This window comes from Homarus americanus, unplaced genomic scaffold (genome assembly GCF_018991925.1).
Source record: "Homarus americanus isolate GMGI-L3 unplaced genomic scaffold, GMGI_Hamer_2.0 scaffold36088, whole genome shotgun sequence".
Taxonomy (NCBI): Eukaryota; Metazoa; Arthropoda; class Malacostraca; order Decapoda; family Nephropidae; genus Homarus; species Homarus americanus.
This window is the reverse complement of record NW_024714488.1, coordinates 189,613-209,232: the sequence shown is the minus strand read 5'-3', so window position 1 is coordinate 209,232 and position 19,620 is coordinate 189,613. Positions and strand designations below refer to the sequence as shown.

Here is a 19,620-nt window from a genome sequence, read left to right as displayed (position 1 = left end):
ATATATATATATATATATATATATATATATATATATATATATATATATATATATATATATATATATTTATATATTTATATATATATATATATATATACATATATATATATATATATATATTTATTTTATTTTATTTTATTTTTTTTACATATTGGGATTTAGTTATTATTTAACTGGAAATGTAATTTTATTTTACTTTTTATTTTATTTTTGTCGTACATATGAATAAAATAAGGGAGTAAATTGAATCGGCTCCTAAATTAACCAGGGTTTTAAATATGAATCGTCGTTAGTAGAACTGTCGTTATTCGAGGCTTTCCTATACCAATGTCATACGTCCTAGACAACCCTGATAATTGACAAGTTTTCCTCATTGTTGGCCCCAAGGATACATAAACTTGAAGCAGTTTTATTAATATGAATGCAATGGCATAACAAGTCAACTATGGCATTAAACTTTGTTCACAAATGCATAATTAAAAGTTTTGTGAGAAGTGTGAAAACACTTGGAGTGTCACATGACAACATAAAATAATTATGTTTACTCTGCTATGACTACCAATACCCATTTGGAATGTGTTTACAATTACAAATTTTCTGTAATTTAGCAGCTGGCACCTTTACTGTATAAATTTCAATTCAACTTGGCTTTTTGGGAAAGGGAATGCCTTTAGATACAAGGTTACCCCCCCCCCTAACCCCTCTCTTAACAGTAATGTAAAATTACAAACAATACAGCCTCTGAGATATGTCTTATGGTAATTTCATTACTTTTTCAGAAATACTTACCATCAATATTGAGTAAAATACATCCATCTTTCCAAGCAGCAGGTCTCAGAGAGCCAAAGAATCCCATCAGAGCTTCCTTGCCACCACCAATGTCAAATGAAGGACCAAACTCTCCTCCCATGGGATAAAAGCAGTTGCGACCAACTCGCTGATACCTCAGGCTGGGGTTATGTTGAAACATTACCTCAATCATCTGCAGACACATATTTATAAAACTTTTTAATAATTGCATAGTTTGCCTCACTGAATTTTCATACAATATAAAAAACTATTTCTAAAAGTATAGTACGTACCTATACACCCATTACAGCACTTATTTTAAACCTTACACTTACAAAACTTTAGTTATGTCTCTCAGGATTCATCAAATACAGTACCTGTTGAAACGGTAAGACATTTGAAGATCATAAAATCCGCAATATCCAATAATCTGGTTCAGTCTCAGTTCCATGGTTGCCGGATTCTGACCACTGAACCAATATCATGAAAATTGGAAACCTTATTATATACGAGAAAACTGTGGCTGAGGAGGGAATACTGTTATAAAATGTAACTGTGTGTACTAACCTCCATAGTCCAGCAACGTCATTTGTTTGATTGCTTTGATCGTTTGTTAATTTGTTTACCCTTAAAACCCAGATGACGTTCCTGGACATTTGCCTAAGCGACCCGATGAAGTTCCTGAACGCCTGAACATTCTTAATTTTCGTGACATGCTTTGAATGTCCAGGTGGGAGGATATATACTTTGTATGGGATATTTGTGTAATTGGTAACTCAACTCGCGTGTATTTGTCTCAAGACTCGTGCCTCATAGTCAATTACCCGCCAGATATTGTGAGGGATGAACGCCCTTAGACAGAGTTGTAAAAAGTACCTGTACCAGACTTTGTTACTTAAGTAATACTATTGTTACATTGGCAAAATGTTACTCAAGTTGAAGTAAAAGCATCCAAAGTTCAATGTACTCTTGTAAAAGTAAAAAAGTATCCAATTCATAAAATACTCAAGTACCTGTAGTAGTAAACCCTCGATAGCTCGGCATTTGATAACTCGGAAAGTATTACAGTATAACTTAGGAAGTGCCGAGATATATACGAGTAAAATTATCTGGAAAAATCTCGGCATATCTGGCCACCTGTGTCCCCTACCATGCCTCTGTCACAGACCATGCATCTGTGTCACCCACTATGATGTTTCATTCTTCACCTGCAGTGCTGGTAAGTGTTACTTTTTTACACTTAGTAATTACATGTACACATACAGTGTATGGGTCATTAATTTTTTTTATGGGGAAGTGCCTCGATGAGTCAGAATTTGCGATAACTCGGCAAGGCCAGAGCCCAATATATGCGGAGTTATTGAGAGTTTTCTGTAATGATAAGGTTTTTACTGCCTAAATATTCCTACAGTATTTTAGTTTTTTTAAGGAAAATAGAAATATTTTGTTTTGAAATAGCTATAGGATAGAAATGTGATACAAAAGGGCCTTCAAGTAAGAACTGTATGTTGCAAGTGTGTGTCAAATTCACTTCCCACTCACTGTGAGCTGTAGCTTCAAACAAGATCATCTTTCATCACTCCTGACAACTCTCCAACTATGAAAGTTGAATTTAAGTTCATAATCCTGGTATTTTTCTTATATTGATTAACCCTTTCATATGATGACAATGGAATAAAAAGAATGCGTTTTTTTAACGAAATATGCCCATGTGGGGGTTCAACGGGTCTTACAATGCCCGGGGTCTAAAGGTTAAACAACACACTTTGGAAAACTAATTACTGAAGAGTTCAATTTCCTAAATTTATTTTTTCCACCATTTTCTGCTTACTAACTGCTCAGGCACTCAGTCTGTTCTTTGTTATAACCTTCAATGACCAGTGTTAGGTGTTAGTGCAAGAGAATACTACACAGGAAAAACCTGCTATGTTTGATAAAGTCACATTGGGTAACACCCTTCTCACATCCAAAACAGGGATTGTACCCACGAGACAATGGTGAGTGGCAAGCACAGCATTGCTGTTTATTGCTGAACAGAATAAATAATAAGAGGAGCAAAGAAATTAAAACAAATACATATAAATGTTGTAGGTATAGTGAGCAATTGACCATTGTTTTATTAAACTGGCAACTCACTCAGGTGAGAGACTGCATCATCATCAACAAGGCAAACAGCCCAATAAGTTACAGTATTACTCAATGCATGGCACTTCAAGGCTTGAAGATATTTGGTTCAGTAATTCATCGCAGTTAATCTCAATTTTCTTACAAAAAATGAACATGATTCAGTACTTGTTATGACTTAGAAACAAAAATGAATCTGCTAAAATAATGCAGAAAGAAAGTAAACATACACCAAGTAAAGACAGGAATAAGAAGTACATTTGTCCATTTTCACTAAAAGCTCAATAATTCTTAAGGCCGTAATATGTCATAATTCAGTTACTTTTAGAAATTCCAAAACTTATTTCAACCTTTTCTAAATCTTGGCAAATAACTTTGTCCCTTAGCTCAGGACTAATGGAGTCAGTATCCATCAGTTAGCATTCCTTAAAGCCTCACCAAAACTGCAGTATTGTACCTTATTAGCTGAATTAAGTTAAAGGTATCCCTCGTTTAATGAACATTTGATACAAAAATTCGCTTAAACAAATTTCCGAAATTAACACCTCTTTTTCATTTAACAAAAGCTTCTCCTCGCTTGTAAGAATTTGGGTTCCAGCAAATACTATATTGCATTCAAATCGCACTACCCCAGAGAGATGGGCAGATGTATTCTAACTCAATGATCTCAGCAAAAATCCCCCTCCCTCCCACATTCCCCCCAGCCCACATCTTTCGTTCTGCCATTCCCCACCCTTTGTGGTGGGCCCTGACTGCCCTCCCTTTAAGTAATCGCTCCATAAAATTGCGAGATATTTACCAATTTTGATGATCACGGACTCCCTTTGAAGCAGTTTGTGCAGATTAGAAGTGCCTGGACTAAGGGCCAGGCATGTGATTTTTCATGTCCATGTACCAAATACTTGCTTAGCAAAGAAGTTAATATTTTGAGAGGTAAATACCGAGGGAATTTATCAGGTGCTGTGTGACCCTCACCGTACATGTTTAACCAGGAAGTTCCATCAAAAGGCCACTTGTCATCAGTGTATGGGTAACCCCCATGATATGATATCCCGAGATGGGGTATTTCACTTTAACAATGGTTATAAATTAACACCATCTCCGTACATACAGTATGATCAAAACAACTCGCTTTAACGATATCAATCAATTAACCATCAATATCCATACTGATAGGAAGAAAATTTGGTTCTCTTGTGCGAACTTTGGGTTGTTTATACAGTACTCAAATTAATCGCCGCCTTGCAAAGATTCCAGCAAAGCAGTTAAATTTTTCTACGATAAGATGGTGACATTTTAAAGGGAAACAATATTTAACCCTATGAACCACGCTTCTCTACCTTCACTTGTCAACCTACCCACGCACCATTACACACGGCCAACCCGCGCACTACAGTCCTGTGTCTGATTCTATGTTGATCGCAAAACCCGCCATCGCAATGCTTCCAAGCTCTCACATATGACCCTTTGAAAACACTGAAAAATTATCAGGTAATAAAGACAAGCCTGCTAAATGTGGACCATGTATAGTACTATGATAGAACATGAATAAACCTTTAAAGTCCATACAGTACATATTTCTGGGACCACGGTGAATTTGTCACTCTTGCACAGAATGCCCCTTATCTATCATTAAGTACATTTATCTACCAAATAATAAATGTTAAAAATTTAGTAATAGAATTAAGGCATTCTTACCTGGAATATGAATTGTGGCACATCTTCTCTCTTCTCAGGTGGTTTTCTTATAGCTACAAAAAGGTCTTTTAAGTACCCTTCATTCACCTTTGTAAGTGTTACGAAGAACTTCGTTGTTCTGTCACCTTCCTCCTTAAAGTTAACCTGGAAAAAAACAGAGAAAAAAGTTCACCTTGCTGAAACAATATAATGTATTACAATGATTTCTTATCAAAAGAAAGTACAGGAGGATCCCGACTTACAAATGTCCTATATCAACGGGGTTAAACTTGAAATTTACAGCACAATATTTCATTTACCTGCAGATTTGTTTTTTACTTTCATTTATTGTATTTTATCATTATATTTCTTCCTTTGTTTTATATTAAGTGATTTTAGATGTATATAAGGACTTAGGCTATGATATAGTGGGATTTTAAACATTGTTTTGGAGGTATGGTATGCACATAGCACGTGTTATGACTTACGTACCAATCCAACTTACGAACTTCCTCAGGAAAAGAACCGACTTGTAACCCAGGGACCCCTGTACTTATGTGCATATACAGTCTGCGCGGAATGGTAAGTCGCGATAGGGCCGACGAACTAAGTTCTCGCAATAATAAGATCGTATGTTGTGAAGCCTGTCCTGGGATGGGAGATGTCAAAACGCTTGGTTTGTTGGCAAGTGCTGACATTTGGCAACTGAGAACACGTCACGGCTTGTAGTCAGTGCGCCTCTGGCAGCTGTGAGGGGAATATTTATTGTGCGGGTTCCCGTGCCATGTGGCCATGTTTTGTCTAGTTTAAGGTGCATTAACCCGACATAGTGGCCATCAAAGATATCCAGGAGGGTTATATAAGAGACAATATTGCAGCAGTGATTGCATTGTGCAAAGCGAACCATGTACTGAGAGAAATATCGGCTCAAACTGGTGTGGCATTACGAGTTGTTCAAAATCTTGTCAAACGTTTCCATGAACCTTGGAGAGGACGAGTTACCAGCTCCATTACCTAAGTCTGGTAGGCCTAAATTATTGTCTCCACGGACACTTAAGGTTATTTCTCGACAAGTTCGGTCCAATCCCTCACTCACAGCACGTGAAGTGAAAGAGGGAACCCCCCGTCTTTTGAGTCACGTCTCGTTACGTTGTGTTCAACAAGCCCTGCACGATGACCTGGGATTTAAGAGCTTTCGTGCCCGCCGTAAACCTCTGTTGACAAAGAGACAGAAGGAAAATAGAGTGAAATTTTGCAAGAAATATGAAGTGTGGGATTTTGAGACATGGAGGAGTGTATTATGGTCAGATGAGGCTACGTTTTCTGTGACTGGGAGTAATGGAGGGAGGGTGTACCCCCCCCCCACTCAGAGGCGCACCTCCCACAGTACACTGTAAAGACTGTTAAGCACCCTGCCTCGCTTATGGTTTGGGCTTCCTTTACGTATTATGGTGTTGGTGAACTAGTAATCCTCCCTAAGAACCAGATAATGAATCAGTACAACTATCTTGAACTGCTCAGTGATTTCTTACCTGAATCATTTGATAAAGCTAAGGCAAGCCTTTTCATGCAGGACGGTGCCCCATGCCACACTGCTAAAAGTGTCATACAGTGGCTCAAAGACTGTGAGGTACCGGTACCTTTCTTTAATGACTGGCCTGGCAGTAGCCCAGATCTTAACCCAATAGAAAATTTGTGGTCTATTGTTAAGCGTCGTCTGTGCGACGCTGACACATCATCAATCCCGAAGCTAGAGGCAGCCATCAAGGATACCTGGGCTAACTTGCCACCTGACCTCTTGCAAAACCTTGCTGACAGTGTTCCTCGAAGGCTAAAAGACTGTCTGAAGCGCAGAGGAAACACTACAAAGTATTAATTGAAGTGGTAAGTGTTACTTGACTTTATTTATATAACATAATCGTAAATATCAATATTTTTTCAGCACACTATCTAACATTCTGCGCAGACTGTAACTGTAACAGAAGTAGCACACATCACAAGGTTTTAGGAATGAAACCTTTGCAGAAAACAAAGGTTACCTGAGCTAAAAATAAATATTTCATTCACACATTGCATTTGGAGAATCAGTGCAGTAGTGTAAAAGGTGTTGCAGTGTTAAAAGTGCAATGATGAGTAAGTAGCAGTAAAGGAGTGTGTTATGCGTGCCATTGTGGGAGGTTGTGTAAGTGATGTGTGAGCAGCAGTAAAAGAGTGTGTTATGGGTGCCACTGTGGGAGGTTGTGTAAGTGATGTGTGAGCAGCAGTAAAAGAGTGTGTTATGGGTGCCACTGTGGGAGGTTGTGTAAGTGATGTGTGAGCAGCAGTAAAAGAGTGTGTTATGAGCTGGCTTCCCTAGATCTGTGATTCATCCACCTGGCCTTATTTTCTCTTCTCTTTGTTTTCCAGGGTATACATTCCTCTCCTGTTAACTCAAGGATTTCCATGAAGTTTTGCATTGATTCATCTGTGCGTGACTCTTCTTTAACGATTTCCTCCAATTTAATTCTCTTTAGTTTGTCTCTCATGAGCTGGTAATCTCATGGTTGAGGTCAGAGTGTTCCTCCTCAACTTCTTTCTATCAACTGTTAAAGTTTGTATTCCATCTTCGTATGTACAGTAGTGGTCGCTGGTTGGAGTTAGTTTTGCCGACATGATACCATTGTAATTCTGGTTACCAAAGCTGCAGACAGCATAATAGGAAAAAAATGACAAGAGAAAAGACAATTAAGCAAACCATCATTCTATTATAGGTACTTGTAAACAGAATAAATTTCTACTAAAATTTACTTACTTCGTATTCAATTCCACCTTTCTTCTTGGTTTGAGGGATGGCATTAACACTGTAGGCATTCTTTTCTGAGTCAAATGCTACACGGAAATTTTGGAAAACTTGGGGATAGGTCTTCTTCAGATCCTCAAAAACTGCCCTGTCATAAAAAAGAATCAGAATGCATTTAACTAACTTCATATTGAAACATCTAAAAGACAGAGATGGATTATCCTCCCCCACACACAAAAATAAATAAAACTGGTCACCAAATCTCAATTTTACATCTGGTTCAGAAATGAAAATATGTGTATTTAGCAAATTTACATAACTTGAGTATGAATCAACACTTAGTTTTATTGTATCACATATATACTTTTTACTTTTACTTTTATCCTCTTCGCCACTGATCGGCTTGTTAGCCGCTTGGGCGATCGGTCACGTCTCTTTTCATTTATATTCTTCACCAAAAGATCGGCTCGTTAGCCGCCCGGGCGATCGGTCACGTCTCTGTCACGCACTGTTGGCAAATACTGGGCATGCACCGGCTCCTAAATGTACCTGAACCCGCTCCAGTGTTGGTCAAGTCTTGTCTTGAAAGAGCTCACACTCGGTGCCGTCACAACACTCTCTGGTAGAATGTTCCAAGAGTTTACAACCCTCACTCCGAAAAAGTTTGCCCTCATGGTTTTCTGGACTTGCGGCTTCTTCAATCTTGAGCTGTGACCCCTTGTGGGGCGAGCGTCCGCCAGCTCCAAGTAAGGACACACTCAACTGAGTAGTGCCCCTTGAGATGCTTATACACCTCAACTAGGTCCCCCCTTGCCCGTCTGTAGTATAAGCTAGGCAAGTTCAGGCACTCCAATCTCTCAGGGTAGCTGAGGTGCCGAAGTGCAGGCACCAGTCTGGTGGCCCTCCTTTAAACATTTTCAACCAACTGACAGTCCCAAGCATATCTCGGGGACCAGATGGGGTGACAGTACTCCAGATGGGGAAGCAATCACTCCTGAAGATCGTTACGAGGGACGGACCGTCTATATATCTGAACGACCTTCTTATAAGACCCAATAATTTATTTGCCCGATTTACCTTCTTCTCACAATGGCCCGAGAACTTCAGCTCATTGTCAACATACACACCTAGGTCCTTCTCACAGACAGTCTCAACTAGTGCAGTTTCTTCATCCCGTTGGGACATATGATACGCCTCCTTACCGTTGGTACGCCCCAGGTGCATCCTCTTACACTTCGTGATATTGAATCTCAGCAGCCATTTCTTCGACCATTCCTGGAGCCCACAGAAGTCCTTCTGCAGCTCTTCACAGTCCGCTTGGTTCTTAATTTCCCAAAATAACTTGGCGTCATCGGCAAACATTTGTATGGAGGAGTGTACAACGTCAGGCATGTCATTTATGAAACAAACAAACAACAGCGGGCCCAATACACTGCCCTGTGGTACCCCACTTGTTACAGGTACAGATGACGATTTCGTGCCATTAATCACCACACACTGCTTGCGGTCATGTAGAAAATCTTCTATCCACGCTAGGACATTTCCCCGAATTCCGTACCCTTCCAGTTTGATTTTCAGCCTTTCGTGGGGTACACTGTCGAAAGCCTTGGCAAAATCTAGGTAAATATTGTCGATATTACCACCCCATTCCAGAATATGGGTCCAAATATCCAATACCTTGAGCAATTGTGTTAAGCAAGAGCGCCCCGGCATAAAACCGTGTTGGCAATCTTTTACAAGGTTGTTTCGTAGTAGATGTTCCATCGCGGCATCTCTGATAATACTCTCAAGTACTTTACATATTATGCTGGTCAGGCTCACCGGTCTATAGTTGTTCGTGGAGTGACGATCGCCCTTCTTGAAGATAGGACTCGCATAAGCCACTTTCCATTCACTGGGGACCATTTGTTCATCCAGACATTTACAAAACAGGATCTTCAGGGGCTCTGCAAGCTCGTTGCACAGCTCTCTTAGCACTCTAGGATGCACCATGTCAGGTCCGGGACTCTTATGGACCTTTAGCCTGGACAGTTTATTTCTCATACCCTCTTCTGTGAACACAATGTGGGTCAGTGCTGTGTCGAACCGTCTGTCCTCAAACGCAGGAAGGTTAGTTCATCCTCTCTTGTGAACACTGAGGAAAAGAAGCTGTTCAATGCCTCAGCATTATCCTGGTCAGAATCTGCGTAACTGCCATTCTTCAAGCCTCAGGTCTGATACTCCTACTCGCGTTTTCAATATCGACTTTGCATAGCGGTAAAACGCCTTTGGGTTTGACTTGACCTCGCTTGCAACCAGCCTCTGGAACTCCTTTTCAGCCCTCCTGCACTCTATCTTTGCTTGGTTTCTGGCTCTTGCATACATCCTCCTGTCTTGCTCATCGTTTGACCCAACCCACGTCTTGAATTTCTGGGTTTTCTTCTTAATTTTGTCAACCGCCGCATGGTTCATGTGTAGTGATCCCCTCGTATTCCTAGAAGCACTGGGTTTGGTCTTGGGTATACAGTCTGCGCGGAATGTTAAGTCGCAATAGGGCCAACGAACTAAGTTCTCGCAAAAATAAGATCATATATTGTGAAGCCTGTCCTGGGATGCGAGATGTCAAAACGCTTGGTTTGTTGGCAAGTGCTGACATTTGGCAACTGAGAACACGTCACGGCTTGTAGTCAGTGCGCCTCTGGCAGCAGTGAGGGGAAGATTTTTTATGCGGGTTCCCGCGCCATGTGGCCATGTTTTGTCTAGTTTAAGGTGCATTAACCCGACATAGTGGCCATCAGAGATGTCCAGGAGGGTTATATAAGAGACAATATTGCAGCAGTGATTGCATTGTACAAAGCGAACCATTTAATGAGAGAAATATCGGCTCAGACTGGTGTGGCATTACGAGTTGTTCAAAATCTTGTCAAACGTTTCCGAGTTACCAGCTCCATTACCTAAGTCTGGTAGGCCTAAATTATTGTCTCCACGGACACTTAAGGTTATTTCTCGACAAGTTCGGTCCAATCCCTCACTCACAGCACGTGAAGTGAAAGAGAGAAACCCCCGTCTTTTGAGTCACGTCTCGTTACGTTGTGTTCAACAAGCCCTGCACAATGACCTGGGATTTAAGAGCTTTCGTGCCCGCCGTAAACCTCTGTTGACAAAGAGACAGAAGGAAAATAGAGTGAAATTTTGCAAGAAATATGAAGTGTGGGATTTAGAGACATGGAGGAGTGTATTATGGTCGGATGAGGCTACGTTTTCTGTGACTGGGAGTAATGGAGGGAGGGTGTACCGCCCCCCCCCACTCAGACGCGCACCTCCCACAGTACACTGTGAAGACTGTTAAGCACCCTGCCTCGCTTATGGTTTGGGCTTCCTTTACGTATTATGGTGTTGGTGAACTAGTAATCCTCCCTAAGAACCAGATGATGAATCAGTACAACTATCTTGAACTGCTCAGTGATTTCTTACCTGAATCATTTGATAAAGCTAAGGCAAGCCTTTTCATGCAGGACGGTGCCCCATGCCACACTGCTAAAAGTGTCATACAGTGGCTCAAAGACTGTGAGGTACCTTTCTTTAATGACTGGCCTGGCAGTAGCCCAGATCTTAACCCAATAGAAAATTTGTGGTCCATTGTTAAGCGTCGTCTGCGCGACGCTGACACATCATCAATCCCGAAGCTAGAGGCAGTCATCAAGGATACCTGGGCTAACTTGCCACCTGACCTCTTGCAAAACCTTGCTGACAGTGTTCCTCGAAGGCTAAAAGAGTGTCTGAAGCGCAGAGGAAACACTACAAAGTATTAATTGAAGTGGTAAGTGTTACTTGACTTTATTTATATAACATAATCGTAAATATCAATATTTTTTCAGCACACGATCTAACATTCCGCGCAGACTGTATATTTATCGATCAAATGGGTCATTTTACTAGTTATGATATTCAGCGTAGTGTCTGCGTTCTTGTACCTTAATAAGTCAGGCCAGTTGATACCCCTCATCTCTTCCCTCATCCCATAGTAATTTCCCTTGTAATATTTGCACCTTGGCCTGGCCTTATCTTGAACTAGGTAACAGTTAAATCTGAATGACAACACTGTATGGTGACTGGTGCCAACTGGGGCAAGGTGTTCCAGTTTGGCCACCATTCCCTCCTTGTTTGTTATGATGAGGTCAAGTGGCTTGGGTGTTTGCTCCCCTCTGTAATGTGTCGGGCCTCTAACATGTTGGAACAGAAAATTATCTCTTAGAGTTTCTACGAAAAGAGTAGCAGGGTTATTCAAGTCATTCGGGGTGGACTTGTTTCTCCAGTCGACGTCGCCAAAGTTAAAGTCCCCCATGATAAGGAGGTGGCTAGGGTTGAGCATCGCCGCGTTGTTTATTAAGGTTCTTAAGTTCCTTTGATTTAGTGGGCCACAGTTTGGGGGTCTGTAGATACACCCGACGATAAGTAAGTCCCCTCCCTTTAATTTAATTTTACACCACTTGGACTCTTCAAAAACATCCTCTCCCTGTACCCTCGCCTGGCTGGCTCTAAGGTCTTGCCTAGCGAAGATAACCACACCCCTTTTGCAAGTTTCTTGAGAAAGGTTCGTAAATGAGTCATATTCAGCAATACTGAACTCACATTTCTCTGGGTCGATTCTCCTGTTCTTGTACAACAGTTCTACAACTCCTACAATATCTGGTTGGTGTACTCTTAGTAGTGTTTCAAACTCCTCTCTCTTTTCAAGGAACGTGTCAGTATTAGTGTACATGACATTCAAGCCAGAATTTGTTCTCGGTAACGTCTCTGCTCTTAGCAATAAACCCGCTCTCCCCACATTCTCAGAAGCTGCAGCATTTACTAAGTACACTGTATTTTGCAGGGTGTGGTTAGAAATGTCATTGTTTACACGGCGCTCGTTCCCTCCTGGCCGGTAGGCTGAGCTGGTGCCTCCTCTCGGGTGGGGGGTTGAGTGGGTGGAGGGTGCACTGCTGCCCCCTGGCCCTGTGTCGGCACACTTGTTTCCACTACCCTCCCCCTGAGTATAACCCATGTACACCTGTCCCCGTTCCTCCTCGACTCCTTCCTCTTCTGCTTCAAGTCCTGCAGGAGCTTCTTGTGCTGTTCCCTCTGCATTCCCGTGCGGTCTGGGTGAATGAATACATCCCGAAATGCCTCGCTCCTTGCTAAGTTTTTTGCCTGCCGAATAACTTGCCATTTCTCCTCCTCACTCACTAGTGTGATCCTGAGGGGGCAAGGCTTAACCCCCTGCTTTTGTCCCAGCCTCCTCACATCCTGAGGGGTTGATGGAATCTTCAGAACCTCTGTGCAAATATTTTGAAACAGCACCTTATCGTGTGTTTCCTTACTCACAGTTCCTTCCGCCTGGCTCTCTGGGACTCCAAAAACAATTACATTGTTCCTGCGCTGGAGCCGTTCCTGGTGTTCCTCCTCTCCCCTAACAGTAGGTCCGTTAATTTTCATTTCTTCGACACACTCTTTCAAAGTCCCGAGCTGCTGTAGAACCTGTACTGATCCTGCATTACTCTCCGCCCCCTCCTGTGGCCCTCCTAATACGTCAGCATAACTCCTCTTAGCAATCACCTCCATTCTATCTGCTACTTCCTCAGTCTTAGCAAGGATCTCTTTCCCAACTTGCTCCAGTTTGTCAACCAGCAGGGCTCCAGCTTCATCTATTTTCGTCCTGAGAGAACTCGTTCCCTTATGGCTTGCAATCGCTTCATTCACCTTGACTATGCGACCAGAGCAATACCAGCAACAGCCATCATGCTTTACGGCAGTTAGTAACTTCCTAAGCGTTGCATTAGTCAGGCCTATATCCTCCATATCCGACGTCTCCCTGCAGTAATCACATATCAAACTCATGGTTGTTGTTGTTGTTGTGGGGGGGGGGGTGCAGACTGTGTATAGATCTACACCTATTTAAAAAAGTAAAGAGAGAAAAAGTACTGAGCTACTCTCTGTTGCCTATAGAGTTGTCGTCTGTGACTGCGTACACTGTATCTCCCTGTGAGTGGTGTATAGTAGACACAGTTTCAGTCCTTGAGAAAGCACACAAACAAAATAAAATTTAAAGTCTCTGTGGCACCTATGACACGAATAGGCTGGCAATTGTCCTCACCAGCTTGATTGCCAATATGTATTCACTTTAAGTTATTTACAGTCTCTTCTGCAGTCACTGATGACACTATGAACTGATTTAACTAAAGGCACTCCCTGGTTGGCCTTTATCACAGCCGTGACCACAACACCTTAAAAAAATAAAATAAAATAAAAGCTTTGTCATGTGGCAGTGATTGTGTGGTTATAGGCCTGTGACCCTGGCTGTACCTCCAACTCGGTGGAAATTGAGTTTTCAAAAATACAATCGCGTCTAGCATTAAAAGTCCTACATCGATTTTTACACAGGGGCCCCCCCACCCCAAGTTCGCGGATTTTTATTTTGTGCTGCTCTATTATTCGCGGATGACACCCTGGATGTACCCAAAAATGTCTGTGGATAGTTTTAAAGTTGCCGGCATTTTTGCAGCCGAGACAGTAATTTCCTTTGCCTGTATTGTAAATATGTGTGTGTGTGTAAACATACACACACACACAAAACACATACAAATAAATAAGAATTGGAAAATCCTCTCACAAATAATCAGAAACAAATTTATTAAAAATGTGAGTCTACCCTAAAGTCCGTGCTTTATTACTTTATCAGCCAATATTTCTCAGTTTTCCTAAACCTTGCACAATGTACTTGTTTTTAAAGCATGACCATACTCATTTCTGAAATATGAAGGGTTAACAGACAGTAGATATACTGTACAGTATATCTTTCATTGTCAATATGTAAAATAAATTTCAAAATGACCAATAATTTGCTTGCAAACACAGAAAAAAGCGTTTAGTTGAAGAGAGTCTCAAGCAAGATGTTACCTCCACTGAAAAGACACAAAGACTGACGCCTGTTTGGTGTGTTGGCAGGCTGGATGGCGTGCCACAAACTAGTAACCCTACCTTCAATTATGTTCAAAAATTTTTAAAATGACTAAAAAATTTAATATTAAACTTTTAAAATGATTGAATAGTATAAACTTCTTGATATTTACTAAAAGGGTAAAGAATTTAAGCCCTAGAACCGATTACTGTATTGGCAGACTAATACTACAGCTGGTGGACCGCCAAATGCAAGCTAAAACATGTGGAGGTCGGCTCGTAAGAAACTCGTTAATCGAGTGATTGCTCGTTAACCGAAGTTAAAAATCTTATGGAAGGTAACTCGTAAACCGAAATCTCGTTAACCGAGGGACCACTGTATACAGTATTTTAAATTACTGGAAAAACATGTAAACAATAAATTTTAATAAAAAAATTCAAGAATTTTTATCTTATAACTTTGGGAAATCAGTACCTCTTATTGCTCAAGTGAAACTTGACTTCATAATATCCAGTATCTTTGTGAATTTTAACTCTTAACCTCATAATATGCATCCAAAATAATGGGTTACAACTATAAAATCATAGAATTTACAACCTTGATCATATTAAATACAGAGGATTTTTTTTACTGGGGGGCAAAAATGTAATAATAATAATAATTCATAATAATTAAATTTATAAAAAATAAAAATAATGAAATAATATTGATTAGCAGACTTGAAAAATTGCGCCAAATTCAAATTCGCCAAATGTAAATAGTACATAAACTAATGGGAAAAATAACAATATAGACTGGCCACTCTGTATCAACCTCTGATTTTCCCGTTTATAACCTCCAAATGATACAAATTCTGCCTTTGTTGACCTGATTGTGCTTTCCGGAAACTAGTTTTTAGGCCTTCCTCAAGTAATTTAATCACACACTGCTTTTCCTGCATCGAGTACCTTATATACACGTGCGTAGTTCGAGTTTTTATGACCAAATTTTTAAGCAAAAATTGGAGGTCATCCTCTACATGGGTAATAGTTTTGTTAGGTTGAATCCGTGCATGATGGGAAGGGCGAGGAGCAACTTTTAGCTTCAGACATGAAAAATATTTACCATTTACTGCCAGTAAACAATGGAAATGTAAAATTTGTACCAAATACTAATGAAAAGTTGTGCAGTTCCTTCAGCAGATGAAGCTCACCAACTTACAATAGGCTAAATTACCTTACAACGTGCTTTCAGTAGTCTATGTTGAAGTTCTTAGCACAGGCTAACTTATCATATTATATACGGTATCACAGTACACATTAATCTTCAAAAATACTGGTAATAAAAACCTTTTCGATATTTCACACTTCATATAATACCCGGTAATCCACCTCAACCTCCTATTGTTTACAATGATGCACGACGCACCACCAGCTGTTGCGTATCAGCTAGACGGTACATGTGTTTTTCGAATCGTTTTCAGTTAAGAAACTTGGCAAACTTGACTCCCTTATGATGGTCCCGTTTCTCCTTTTCCTTATTTGGCCGCTTAGGTGGGTCTGTCCCACCAGCACCAGTAGGACCCCCAGTAGAGGTACAGGCCATTATTTTGACTTGACAGGTGGTAGCACCACCCAAAAAAACCACACAATAGCAGCCCAGTCGGTCGCTAGGATGGCGCGGGCTACAAAGCGATAGTAGCGTTCTTGTAAACATCTTTTACATTCACCAACGACAATTCAATCACCAGAACGCTTCTTCGGAACATTCTTCTTATACTTTGTCTTCCCGTATTCATCGCTAACACAACAAAATTGGAGAAAATAGCAAAAATCACGGAGTAATTGACAGAAACAGTGCGATTCAACTGATCACGTGATGTAAACAGAGAGCGCCGGTGTATACCGTTATTAGTCCTCACTGCAAAACATTCTTTTTACTTATTCTTTTCATTTTAGTATTTATGGGTAACAGCTAAATTTGGAAAAAAATAACAAAATTTACAAAGAACCTCTCAAAAAACACTTCATAAACAAAAGACACGAATCAATAGAAAATGTGATGTCAAACGTGAACTCTAAACATTGCATAATGCATAACCCCGTGCCATGCTTAAAACGTTGAGGATGGAATCAAAACATTGAGGATGGAATAGCGCTATAGCCAACATTCGTATGCAAAAGTTCGCGCTTTACAAATAGCGTTCCCCTATTCATCAATCGCGTTACAACCAATTCGCGTTGACAAAACACGCGTTGTCCCCTGCCCACCTCGCGCAGTCCGCCACTACAACAAAATTCAGCCCATAAGAGCCCGTACTGATAGATATAATAGCACCATCCTATCTATTGTTAAAATAATAAACAACTCCTGATTTATGTACTGTACAGCGCTGTAAATGTATTGAATGCATATTATTATGTCTAAATCACATGTAAGTTTGTATATTTTCAACCACCGGCTGCAACTCTATTAATAAACCGTTTATTATTATTATTTTATTTTTAATGGACTGTAACTGGTATGAGGGCTGTGAAGTCATTCAAGACGGTGGCCAGCATTCAGCTGGCTGGATCTCACGAAACTCACGATATTTTACGCCAAATATAAGACTTGGTTACATTAGGTAGTGTTTGCGAAATTCAACAACGCGAAATATGAAATCTTACTGTATATGTACTTTTGTTTTGTCAAAGTAGGAGAAACAATTGAGACCCTGCAATTGCGTGTAAATGAGGCAGAAATTCAGATCAGCAACCTGGGACTTGGCCACAATTTTTGTGATGCCATATGGCAGCAGGGTCTACCATTAGACAACACATTATAACGGAAAAACTTACAAGCGTTTCCTCTTGGGGAGTTGGATATTCTCTTTCTTGAAATTCTTGATTGAGACATCATAATGCACCAGCTTAACTTTTTCATTTTTCACATTAACGGCAAAATAGTTGGCTTTTAGTTGGATTTTACGTCCAAGAGTACCCAAGTCTTTCCGAGGCGGAGGATGGGGTTCTGAAATAATAATTTAAAAAGTCCATTATCATCCATTAGACTTTCATTAAAAACAGTACAAACATACTCAATGCTTATGAGAAATACCAAGATAGTGTACCAATTCAAGAAATAAATTAAGCTTGAAATGAAGTGACTGATCCACATTATCAACCTATATTTGAACAGATTTTACTTAAATTCTTACCTTATTTATGTGATGGACACAAAAAATGAATCGGTAAACATGGTTTCGAACACATTCAATCGTGTTCACATTTTGTGGAGGTGATCAACACAAGACCAAGATAAAACAATATTGACAGGTTTTATGCATGCGAAACACATTTTTGTGTTTCCATGGCAAATTTATACTTTTGAGTATTTTAACTGATATTACCAACAAAGTTTAATATTTACGACTAACCTGCTGACGAGTTATTTTTATTAGTTTATTCCCTTACTTTATTTTTATCAGCGAGTTCTGTTATGTTTTCTTGTGCAATTTTTTTGTTTCAAAGATAATTAGACGCCTTGGCGCGCACTAATTTGTCTTCCCAGCGGTAATGAGGCGGCGCTCTCATGGTGCTGTGCTTTTCCCCGGGATCACGGCAGTTTCAGCATGATGTGTGAGGGTTGTCGCCAGTCTTATATGTACTTCATAATTTGCGAATTCATGGTTAAACACAACGAGACCCTTCAATTGTTCAAAGACCGCGGCGTTGTTCCTTTAAATAAAGACTGTCCACACTACGGGAATCCCTGTGCTTTCAGACCGGAAAGAAATTTGTTCATCACTTCCTCAACGCCGTGGCACGACATTTCCCGCCATCATAATATATCACTCCGCCGCCCGGGCAGCATAAGCACCAATGCAATCATATCACATCCAGAAAATGTCTCAAATTTTGTTATATCATAGTAAGTTCTTTCTGTTTAATATACTGGGTAGTCCGGGGGTCGGTGAGAAAATTAAGTAAGGTTAGGTAGGTTTGTTTGGTTAGGTCTGTTCTTCATCAAGTAACGTTTATTTTTAAAAAATCTATTTTTTAACACATTTGCACAAACTACTATAAAATAACAGTGATAATCCAGCATGTGAAGGTGGTGTTGTTTTCGGTGTTCAGATGAGGGATACATAAACTTGAATGCAATTCTTAACCTTTTTATAGGTTAGGGAAAGTTTTCAAAGGTTTGTTTGGTTATTTTGGGTATTTTACCCCACATTTCTTTTCTACTTTAAAGTCCTGCCCACTTTGAACAACCAATATTGTTGGTAATTGGGGAGCGGTAGCCAGGGAGGGAAGGGGTCATATAGGTTAAAATACTCGAAAAATTTCAATTTGAGACGAAAACGTAATAAATAGAATCAAGTATTTTTCCTTTTTTGTTAATATTTAGTCGTTCCCAATACCTACTTATATATATTAAGTCATGTGGGAAGTAAAATAATTTTAAATAAATTAAAAAGAATCTTAACTGGCCCCCTTCCCACTGCATGGCCACCTCCAGGTAAATAAGGTGAATAAAGATAAAGTGGCGTCCAACACGTCCACCAACATCCATAAACATGAACAATCCCACGCTAAACTGTTAATAAACCGAATGCCATATTAAAGATCCTGTGACGTTTAGTATCCCCCAACATGGGTTATCATGAACGATCTCTTAAGTTACAACACAGATAATCTAATGAAAAACAGGGCGTGAAAACTAACTAAGTCCTCACTCTCTGATCTGCCAGTGACTTTCTATATTATATTACCTTCGCCCAAGGGATGCCACTTCATGATGACTTTCGACATCTCGTAATAGTCCAATGTAGAACACAAGAACCAGCAGTACTAAGCTGTCACGCCAACGGTTGTTGAGGTTAGTTCCTACATGGGTCTCCTGTTGCGTCCTAGCGTGAGCCTTGAGTCGCGACATACACAGGTTTGTTTATTTTCGGTACACACCAGACTATCGTACACCTATACCATAGTTGTTGTACAGTAGGGTCGGTCACTAACACTCAATGTTTTAATATTTTTATTGCATACAACAATAATCAAGATTGTATGTGTATCGATAAATTATTCGTTTACATGAATATGGTTAAAACTTCAAAGGGTTATTTAAAAAAGTAAATTTGCGTTTTCAATCAAAATGGCTCTCGAGTTGTTGAACAATGTGTTTTTCTTTTTTATTTTTTAATTTATTTTATCCTCTTCACCACTGATCGGCTCGTTAGCCGCTTGGGAGATCAGTCACGTCTCTGTTACGCATTGTTGGCAAGTACTGTACTGGGCATGCACCGGCTCCTGAATGTACTTGAACCTGCTCCAGTGTTGGTCAAGTCTCGTCTTGTAAGAGCTCACACTCG

General features: G+C 40.2%; 1 protein-coding gene across 1 annotated transcript in view; it reads right to left on the bottom strand.

Moving 5' to 3' along the window:
• The window catches only part of LOC121878871 (protein argonaute-2-like), a 42,225-nt gene extending 23,034 nt beyond the window's left edge, over window positions 1-19,191 (bottom strand). Inside the window, exons 1-5 of the mRNA XM_042385297.1 lie at window positions 19,021-19,191; window positions 17,105-17,276; window positions 7,382-7,517; window positions 4,612-4,755; window positions 790-982 (exon numbers count right to left, since the gene is read on the bottom strand). Coding sequence (XP_042241231.1) covers window positions 790-982; window positions 4,612-4,755; window positions 7,382-7,517; window positions 17,105-17,276; window positions 19,021-19,060 — 685 coding nt within the window. The 5' untranslated portion in view covers window positions 19,061-19,191. The remainder of the gene's footprint in view (window positions 1-789; window positions 983-4,611; window positions 4,756-7,381; window positions 7,518-17,104; window positions 17,277-19,020) is intronic.
• Window positions 19,192-19,620: the final 429 nt, after the last annotated feature.